Source organism: Grampus griseus (assembly GCF_964374135.1).
Source record: "Grampus griseus genome assembly, chromosome: 3".
Taxonomy (NCBI): domain Eukaryota; kingdom Metazoa; phylum Chordata; class Mammalia; order Artiodactyla; family Delphinidae; genus Grampus; species Grampus griseus.
In genome coordinates this window covers 164,863,600-164,874,345 of record NC_139019.1, presented here as the reverse complement: position 1 = coordinate 164,874,345, position 10,746 = coordinate 164,863,600, and the positions used below count along the sequence as shown (strand labels likewise).

General features: G+C 55.7%; 1 protein-coding gene across 1 annotated transcript; it reads right to left on the bottom strand.

Moving 5' to 3' along the window:
• Positions 1–878: 878 nt before the first annotated feature.
• On the bottom strand, positions 879–8,984 carry ELAVL3 (ELAV like RNA binding protein 3; the record flags this gene model as incomplete). Its single annotated transcript, XM_082651723.1, has 6 exons — positions 879–1,746; positions 3,467–3,505; positions 4,260–4,485; positions 4,684–4,837; positions 8,388–8,491; positions 8,780–8,984. 6 exons carry the CDS (start codon positions 8,982–8,984, stop codon positions 1,395–1,397), a joined length of 1,080 nt encoding a protein of 359 aa, XP_082507849.1. The 3' UTR covers positions 879–1,394.
• Between the last annotated feature and the right edge of the window lie 1,762 nt (positions 8,985–10,746).

The window sequence follows — 10,746 nt, the reverse complement described above, 5'->3', positions numbered from 1 at the left end:
GGACAACGAGGTATCGTGTGTCTGGATGCATGGACGCTGTGTGTTCACGCCTGTGTTCGTGGGCGGCAGGGACCATTGAGGAGCCAGGAGAGAGCTCTGCAGAGAACCTGGGGCAGGGGCGAGTGGGGCTGAGTGCCAGGAGGAGGGGTGGGCCGGCCTCGCTGGAGGAAGTGGGCTATGGACTGGGCTGTGACCTCTCGCCTGGGCCTGAGGGATGCTGTGGGCATGTCTGTGTGTCTCTGGGTATTGTGACTGTGTTTCTCCATGACTGGGTGTCTAGATTTGTGTGTCCAAATGTAACTGTCTCCACTTCCATGTGGCCACAGGCACGTGTGGAAATGTTCCCATGTCCACGTGTCCACATTTGTCCCCGGCCACATTCACCAGTGTCCACATCTGCCCGTGGCCGCATCTGCCCACGTCCACCATGGCCACATTTACACAGCCCCATACTTCAGTCTTCTGTTGTTTATACGTGTGTTTGTCTACGTGTCTGAATTGGGCCAGGGAGTTCCTGAGGCATGTCTCTGGGTCCGTCTGTGCTGCTGTGTATCCCTGTGGGGGGTGTGTGTGTGTGTCCCTGTGTGTCTTCACGTGGCTGTGTTTCTCTGTGTGGCCCCATGGACCCTCAGCTCCTAAGCCCTGCTCCCTGTGTCCCTGCCCCAGTTGGTAAACATAACCTGCCAAAATATTTTCTTTTTTTTTTTTGTCTTTTTTTGTGTTTTTTTTTTTTCAAGTTCAAGAATCCCCAGTAAAAATTCTCCACGAGGTCTTTTTTCCCTTTTTACAAAAATAGAGTTTTTCTTCCCCTCCCACCCCCCCTTTTTTTCATTGTGTTTCTGTTTCCAGCCCCTCCCCCTGCCCCTCACATTCCACCAAGGGGCTCTGGGCCAGGGATGCCCACACCCCTCTCACGTTTCGCTTTTTTGGGGATTTTTAAACCTGCTCCCCCCTCTCAGGCTCACCTAGGTGTTGGGGAGGCCTGGGCAAGGGGGCCTGGGAGGGCACCCCCAGCACCCCTCCCCCAAGCCATCCACGGAGGGTGGTTGAGGGTGTGCTGGGGGCACGTCTCTGCTTTCACTTTAGCCGAAAAAGGAAACAAAAACCTTCACCATGAACAAAACCAAGACGAGAGAGTGAACAGCCCAGCCTGGGGGGGAGGGGCAGGAGGACGGGGTGGGGGACACCCAGGAGCCCTCCCATTCCCTGCAGACCCTCCCACCGAGTGCTCACCCTGTGGCTTCTGCAGGGACACGGGGCCCTCGTGCCGTCCGTGGTCTGCCTGCGCTGTCTCTCTCGGGCCCCTGTCTCTCTCTCTCTCTCAATCTCTCTCTCTTTCTCTCTCTCTCTCTCTGTCTCTGCTGCCCGGGAAGGGTGGGGAGGGCGGCGGTGGCTCAGGCCTTGTGCTGTTTGCTGGTCTTGAAGGACACCTGCAGCACGCGCTCGCCCAGGCGGTAGCCGTTGAGGCTGGCGATGGCCATGGCCGCCTCGTCATAGTTGGTCATGGTGACGAAGCCGAAGCCCTTGCACTTGTTGGTGGTAAAGTCGCGGATGACCTTGACATTGGTGACTGCCCCGAAGGGCCCGAACAGCTGCCACAGCACACTCTCATCCGCCTCCGGAGACAGGTTGTACACGAAGATGCACCAGCCAGCGCCCGCCGCGCCCCCCGACAGGCCCACGCCCGCGAGGCCGCTCATGCCGTCGATGGCGATGGGTGAGAACCTGGCGATGAGCGACAGGGGACTACTTTGGGGGTCACGCGGGCTCTGCCCTTACCCCCGGCATGCCCCCTGACCCTGTCATGACCCCTGACCGTGCGGAGACCTCGGGACTATGTGACCCCTGCCTTGGCCCCGTGACCTCCATCTGTGACCCCGCCTTAAGCCCCAGACTCTGAGCCACTCTGATACACCAGCCCCCGATCTCCATCCTACCTGGAGCCCTGTCCTGACCTCTGACCCTCCCTAAACGTTAGGTCCTCACCTGCGATCCTGCCCTGAGCCCCTATCACCCCGACACTCCCTGACCTTGGACCCTACCTGGTCCTCAGCCCTCTTGACACTGACCCCCTCCCCACAACTGGCCACCACCCTTCCCTTGACGCCTCTTCCCACCCAACTCCTGCCCTCACCCCCACTCGGGCACCACCCTGATCCCGCCCGTGGCGATGCTGCCCCTTTTGCCCCACTGGCCATCCTGCCAGGTGGAGGCCCACCCGGAAGGGCAGCGCTGGAACCAGGGTGCGAGCGAGGCCTTTAAGCGCCCCCTCTCGTTACTCAGGTCTCAGCTCAGCTGTCACTTCCCCGGGGTGGCCTCCTTTGACTCATATAGTGGCCACCTCCTCCCTCTGGCCCTCTCTGGCCTTTTCCTATGTATGTATGTATGTATTTTTTGGCCTCACCACGCGGCATGTGGGATCTTAATTCCCTGACCAGGGATCGAACCCGTGCCCCCTGTAGTGGAAGCTCAGAGCCCTAACCATTGGACCACCCGGGAAGTCCCCAGGCCCTTTTCTATTTAAATCATGTATTTATCCTTAGCTCCATCTTCCCTGCAAGGTTCTATTCCCTCGGTGTCCCGGCCCAGAACAGCTCCCAGCACCAGTAGGCCGTCGGGGGGTGGGGGTGGGGTCTGTGGAGTGAACGAATGAGTGAAGGGGCATTGGCTCTCTGCCTTCCCGAGCCATTCCTTTGGTCACTGGGCTCACTCCCTCCTCCTGGCCTTTGCACAAGCCGCTCTTGCCGCCAGGAACTCCAGTTCTGCTCTGGCCCTGTCTCCTGAGCGATGTCTCCACTGGATCCTTATCACCCCGTCTCCTGCCCCCTTCACAGCCCAGATCACGGTTCATCTGTCTCCTTCCCCAGTGGACTGAAATAAGTAATAACAGTAACCATAATCATAAGAGACACTGCCTTTTAAACTGAGTGAGCCTGCACTCCGTGCCAAGCACCGTGCTCAGTACCATTCCAGCTCCACCAGGGGCCAAGTCTGGCCAGGCCACGCTGGGTCCCCAGCTCAGAGCCAAGCTCCTGGCCCTCAGCATGTGCTCAATAGCTCTTGATGCTATAAACATGGGGACCTTCAGAGGATCAGGGATGTGGACAATGGAGTGGGTGGGGGGCCTCAAGGTCCACCCCCAGCTATGAGGCAGAAGGGGGCATTCTGTGACCCTCAGCATAGATGATCAACAGTGGCCAGTGGGGGCACAGCTGTGACCCGGGTAACACTGCCTGCCTTTCAATGGGGTGGAGGAGGCCACAGACAGGCCCCCCAGATCCAGATTCTGTAGTAGCAATTTCTAGGCATTTACTAGGCTCAAGGACCTCCAGATCTCTTAATGGCCACACTATGCCCAGACAGGGGTGGTCCTGGGGGATGAGGTGGGGGATGGGGGCCATAAGGGCAAAAGGGTCCAAGGAGGGACGGCGAGGGGCTGGGGGCAGTGGGGCGGGGGCACTGTTACCTCTTGACTCCGTAGGCCATGTTGAGCAAATTGTCCAGCCTGTGGAGGCAGAAGGGGTGGTCACTGGTGGCTTCTGGGCACACCCCCGGCTGTGACACCGGGCAGCCAGCCTGCCCTCCCCGCCCCCACCCAGCCATCCAGCAGTGCCAGCCCTGCCCCCGCCTGCCTGCTCCCCGCCAGGCTGGACACCGCCTGGCACGGAACCGTGGTCACTCGGGCACCGCCTCTTGCCTGCCCTGCTGCTGCCCAGCCTGCACTGGCGTCCTCGTCCTCCCCCTCCTGGCCGCCCAGCCCTGCTCGCCTGCCCCCCACCCCCCAATCCGTCCGGGGCTTGGGTCCCGAGAAGGGAAGTCTCTTCTCCAAAGTGCCTGGGCCAGGCAAGTGACAACGCCTCTCTGAGCCTCAGGGTCCCCGTCCGTAAAATGAGGACAAGTTCTGTCCTCACGGGGTCGCTACGCAGAAAAAGTAAGGGTGCCTGGCCAGCAGGGAGCTGAAGCCACGTGCCCTTGGCGGGGTGGGGGAGGGGGTGGGTTGGCAGTCAGAGCTGGGCCTGGTCAGGTGATTCTAAAACTACTGACGCCAATAATGCCACCCTTAGTGGCCTGCACACATTGAGCGCCTGCTGTATACAAGGGTCTGGCCTCAGCACCTGACAGACCCCCACGTTTCCCCTTTTGCCCTGGTTTCTCTCCGCCCTGCAGGAATGGGGTTCGGCGAGGGCACCTGCAAGCCTAGGGCATCCGGCCCTGGGGGTCTGGGACGTCTGGGGGGCAGGGAGCGGCAGGGGGCTCACCGGAAGCGCTGTGTCTGATGGTGCAGGGGGCCTGCGTAGCGCCTGGCGGAGGACTGGTAGAGGTGAGTGAGCAGGGCCTGCCCGGTCTTCTGACTCGGATTGTTGGCAAACTTGACCGTGATGGGCTCGGCCGCACCTAGCGGCTTCTGCCCGTTCAGTCCTTTGATAGCCTCCTCGGCTTCAATCCTCTTGTCAAAGCGGATGAATCCCACACCCCGAGAGACACCTGCCGGGGCGCGAGGGCGTCATGGGTCCCGCCCCCTCCTGGGGACCCGCCCCCTCCTGCGTGACCCCGCCCCCCTCCTCGCTGCTATTTCCGGTTTCTCCACTCTGGTCCCACCTGGGTGCCTTAGCCCAGTGCCCCCCACCCTCCCACCCCTCCCTCCCACCCCCCCGCCAGGTGCACTCTCCCCGGCAGCCTGACCTGTGACCTGGTCCACCAGGATGCGAGAAGTGATGATGCGGCCGTACTGGGAGAAGAGCTGCTCCATCTCTTTCTGGCTCATGGTCTTAGGGAGCCCGCTGACGTACAGGTTCGCATCCCGGATGGAGGCGGAGCTGGGTCTGGCATAGGACACCTGGGGGAGGGTGTCAGGCGGACAGGGGTGAGGGCAAGACCCATTTCAAATGGGGAGGGAGAGGCCACATTCAAACCGCCACTGAGCAACAGAAATCCCTCATCCGTTTATTCAACAAATACCGCAAGTAGTCACCATGGGTGGTGGGTGGGGTCAACCAGGGCTTGGGGGAGGGGATGTGGCTGTGACCAAGACAGCGTGGCCCTGCCCGCGTAGAGCGGTGAGAGGGACCTGTCATCCGAGGAGGTCAAAGGAGCTGCGCCCTTGGGGTCACATGTCTCCCTGGGGGCCTCAGGGACCCTCACATCTCTAGCTCATGTTCTCAGGCTGGATATTCCATCAACATTGACACGTCCCACTCCCTTGGAAAGTGAACCTGGGATGCTGGCTGGCCCCTTCTCTTCCCGACTACAGTGGGCCCCTCAGATCTTTAGCGCCCAGCTCAACCCCGACGACTCCCAAATGTCCGAGCCCAGCATGCGCCTGGCCTCTGAGCTGCACACCTGCGTGACACCTGCCTTCAGGTACCCCACGAGGAGGCCTCATGGGGGATCACACTCAGCACCCCTGACTTGCCCTAACTCAGTAATGACAGTTCTGTCCTCCTGGCTTCTCAGGTCCCCAGCCTCGGGTTGTCCTCAATGCCTGTCTGTCACACCCGCATCCAACCACCATCCATCCTGTCAGCTCCACCTTCCTCATTATCTGGATAGAATTCACACACTTCTCCCCATTTCCACTGCCCTACCATTGCTCACCCTGACCAGTGCAGCAGTCTCTGCCCTGGTTCCCTGCTCCACCCTCGCCCCCCCACAGGCTGTTCCCCCCACAGCAGCCAGGGGGCACCTGTGAGCGTCTCAGCCAGGTCACATCCCTCCTCTGTTTAGAACCCTCCGTGGCTCCCACCTTCCTGAGTTAAAGTGCTTCTCAGGGCCACCAGGCCCTTCACGACCTGCCCCATCACCCCCCTACCCTCTGTCCCCCTCCACATCTCTATTCCAGGCACATGGGCCTCTTCCACATTCCCCAAACACACTAGGTGTGCTTCACCCTCAGGGCCTTTGCACTTGCTGTCCGCTGTGCTTGCAACTCTCTTCCTTATTTTTCTTCTCCAGGTCTCAGTTGAAATATCCTTCCTGTCCTTTCCCATCTGAATTTGGTCCTCCACCCTTATCCCTGTTACTCTGTCAAAGCCCTTCTCTCAGCTGTGAAGTAGACACGTTTTAGTATGATCCTTCGATTCATGTCATTAATTATGGTCCAGCCCAACAATGAAACTCTCTGCAGCTGTTTAAAAAATGGTGGACGTGTATATTTATTTCCCCGAAACAGTGGTGAGTATTGTAAAGTGGGGGAAAGAAAAGTCCATTTACAGAGCAGCGAGTATTGTGTGACCCCATCTCATTGTGTGTTTATCAATGTCCTGGAAACGTGGTCTGGAGGGCCCACCCCTAAACGCTAGCAGGGTGACCTAGAGCTGGTGGGGGAGGCGAGGTGGGATAAGCTCCGTTCCCCCTTATTTCTGCTGATGTCTATTTTCTGTTTCTTCTAAATTAACCTCTGGGTAGATGGGGGTCATTGTAAAGGGTCTGGCTTTTGTTTGGGGTGGTGAGTTGTGAGGGCATATTACTTCATTAGAAATAGCTAATTAAAAAACGAACAAAATGAATAAATTAGGCCAAGGGCGGATGGGGGTGAGGGTGTTCATGGGGTGGGGGCAGGGGGATTCTGACTGATGCAATTGTGCACACCTGGGATCCTCCAGAAAAAAGACAAACACCACAGCTGCTATTATTTCTGTAATAATAATTAAAACTCATGGCCATGTATTTGATGGTTTCCACTCTCCCCTACCCCGTGGGCCTGTGAGTTTTGAGGGGTGAGGACTTGTTGATGGATTGGAGCTGGGGGAGAGGGGAGGGGAGTCTCAGCTCCTGGGTGGGTTTTGGGGTCAGGGGTCATCTGAGGCACAGAGTAAGTGTTCAGGGACCTTTCCCATCCTTTCATGACATGGGCTGACCCAGGTCCCTCACGTGGTATGGGCTCCTCCCACACCCCCTCACTAGGACGGGGCCTGGCACACGATGAATGGCTGGAACTATTGTGGGCAGAATCTGCTGGAACACCTAGTCAGGACCAACCACACACCACAGCCACCCAGGCAGATGCACATGCATGCACATACACCCACACAGAGGGCCACGCTCTGGTATTCACTGCACAGCTATGGTGACTACACCAGCAGGAGGGTGACACAAGGCCACCGCCACATTCATGGTGACTCTGGGGGTCTGGGATAATTGCAGTAAGCGTCGCAGAACCACACACCTGTCACACCACCACACAAGCCCTCAATGTCACACACGTTCCATCCTGAATGGGGCACAAGTAGACACACCCACACAACTTCACCGTAACACACAAACACCCTGTCACAGCCAGACACACCCACGCAGCCCCACCAGGTCACAGCTGGAGTTGCAGTGCATCACAAAGCACCTGTCAAATAAACACCACGTCTCACAGACACAAGGTGACACACCCTCGTCTATAACAGCCAGACCCACATGATAACAGCCACTCACATAGCCAGGGGGTCCCATAGCCACAGGGTCCCACAAACACCATGTCTTATAGCTCAGGGTCCCCCCCCCCCAACATATGCACCACATCACACGCACACAGTGGCCCTCTGGGTCATACAGTTCATCACTAGGGTCCACTCTCACAACCTGGGGGCTTCTGGGTCTACTTGGCCATGGAGGGACCCATCAGGCCCTCGTCAGCCTCCACACCAGGGAGAGGAAGAGATTCCGGCACCTCTGTTCCCATGGCGAACTGGGGGCCAGATGGGCATCCTCCCCAGCCCAGCCTCCCCCAGGGTTCAGGAGCAGATTTGTGGGGCGGAGCCCAGACACCCACAGGCAAACCTAGAGAGGGGGTTTCCATGGTGATTCCCTGCAACCCCCACGGCCTCCCGGGAACCTGGGCTTGCAGGGTCCCAGCTGCAGCTGCTGAGAGGGGAGGTCATGGGGCGAGGGGCATTGTACAAAGGTGGGGGAAGGGCCCACCCCTAATCCCACCCTCCCAGACCCTAGTTAGGCTCCAGATGGCAGATGGGCCCCCACCTCTCCCCCATTTCCATGACAAAGGCAAGGAGAGGGCTGCCCACCAGACCCTGGTCACTCTCTCCTACTGCTGAGGGGGTGGGTACCTCCAGGGCCTGGCTGACTCCTTGAGTTGCCGGAGAATGTGGGGCTGATCATCTCCCCATTGACAAGAGAGGAAACTGAGGTTCAGAGAGGCAGAGCCATTGGCCCCGGGGCCCCAGCCAGAAAGCCTTTGGGGATTGATTTGAACCCCTTAGGGGATGAGCCATGGGGGAGGATGGGCAGCAGTGGGGGGAATGGATGTATGGGGAGGGTATGGTCGTGGGGGGCTGGGTGGCCATGAAAGGGTCAGTCCAGGTGGGCGGTAATAAAGAGGAAACGGGCAGAGCCAAGATGGGAAGTCACAGGAATGGGTGGCAGTGGGGAACGAGGGCGCTGACCTTGATGGTCTTCGTCTGCAGTTTGAGGCCGTTGAGGGTGTTGATGGCTTTGTCTGCATCGTTGGGGTCAGAGTAGTTCACAAACCCGTAGCCGAGGCTCTGCCCTGCAGGCAGGACCAGGACAATGACCTCCCTGGACCTGCCAGTGTCCTCCCAGACCCCGGCCTGAGAGACTGACCACCCCCCTCAAGGTTATGAGAACCAAGATTCCACCCTTATTTGTTACCCCCAGAGTACTACCATATCCTGAGGACAGCTCAGACCCCCCAGGGTCCCACCTGCTCCCATCACCTCCCACCTGGGGTCACACCTGTCTCTACACCACACCTGTACTCCTGTACTCCTACCACCTCTGTCCCCTATCCCCACCCCCCACCTGCCAGCAGCCACACCTGTGATCTTGTCCCGAACCAACTTGCAGGACTCAATGTCACCAATGCTGCCGAAGAGACTCTTGAACTCATCCTGGGTCATGTTCTGGGGCAGGTAGTTGACGATGAGGTTGGTCTTGCTGTCATCACTGGCTCCGTTTGTACCAAGGAGTGGCCCGTTGGGCAGGGCCGGGCCAGCCGGGCCCCCCGCCACCTGAGACTCCATGGCCCCGAGTATCTGCTGGAGACAACAGGCCGCACCCACTCACGGCCCAGTTCCCACACCAGGGACCAGTGGGAGTGAGGAGGGGCTTGGTGGTGACAGATCAATCAGGTCTGCATAGGCTTGAACATACAGAGGGGATAAGGTATTATTCTTATAGTCCCTTCCACTTCTTGAGCACTGGGCAAAATACTTTACAGGTGATTTTATTCTGAAAAAGTCCATATATTAATGCCATGTATGCCCATTTGCACGTATGCTTGCCTGTTTGTCCACAGCCAGTCTGCATTTTTAGAATAATGAAATGAATACTTTGTATTCAGAATAAGAATTACAACAGTTTTATTAGCTTTGAAGCCCTCATAATCCCAAACCTGACCATGTAATTTGCTCTTCCCACCAAATGTAATTCCTATCCCAAATGTGTTAATATTTCTTTTGCTTCATGCATAATTTACCCCCACAGGTTTTCCACTGAGCCATTTTGGGTTTTTTATGTATATCATAATAACACCTGCAAATATAATGACAGTTTTGTTTCTTTATCTCCAATCTATACCTGTTATTTATTTTTCTTGTCTTGTTGCAGGGGCTACATTGTGACATTGGCTTCTTTATTCTTGACATTAAAGGAAATGTTTTAAACATTTCACAGCTAAATATGATCTTTACTATAGGTTTTTTGGCAGATGGCCTTTATCAAGTTAAGAATGTTTAATTTTATTCCTAGTATCTTAACAAGATTTTTTTTAAGGAATGGATATTGAATTTTATTGAATATCTTTTTCTGCATCTATTGAGATGATTTTTTGCTTCAATATTTTTTTTAACAGATAGGGAAGAGGGCTTTTTATTTTTATTTTTTAAAATTAATTAATTTATTTATGGCTGCATTGGGTCTTCGTTGCTGTGTGCGGCTTTCTCTAGTTGTGGCGAGCAGGGGCTACTCTTCATTGCGGTGCGCGGGCTTCTTATTGTGGTGGCTTCTCTTGTTGTGGAGCACAGGCTCTAGGCACGCGGCTTCAGTAGTTGCAGCATGCCGGCTCAGTAGTTGTGGCTTGAGGACTCTAGAGCGCAGGCTCAGTAGTTGTGGTGCATGGGCTTAGTTGCTCCGCAGCATGTGGGATCTTCCTGGATCAGGGATCAAACCTGTGTCCCTTGCACTGACAGGCGGATTCTTAACCACCGCACCACCGGAGAAGCCTGCTTTAATATGTTCATGTAATAAATTACATTAATTGATTTTCCAATATTAAGTCAACTTTTCTAAGCTACACTAAACTTGGTTATGTTGCAGTTTTGTTTATATACATTGTTTGATTTGCCAACTTTTTTATGGTTCTTTGTTTAGGATTTTTAACCTCTATATTCAGGAAGATATGCTTTTTAAAAATTTAATTCACACAGAGGCTCAGGTAGAAGTTTATTATGCTATGACAAATAAGGAATTTGGGGCTCCGAGATGTTAAGGAACTTGTTGAAGTCACACAGCATATCAGTGGTGGCACTGGAATGCAAATGCAGACCTGTCTAGACCTGAAGACCACTCTACCATTCTCTATGACAGTCAACCAGGCAGGTACCAGCTCTGATGACTCTTCGCTGTGTGTCCTTGGATATGCTCCTTATCCTCCTGGGGCCTCTGGTTCACTTTGCTGAAAATTCAAAACAATTAGTAATGGCTATCTTAAGGGCCACGTAGAGAAGAATTATAAAGCCATGTCTGGGCTCAGAACGAAAGAGGGCTGGGATTGATTGGTATTGT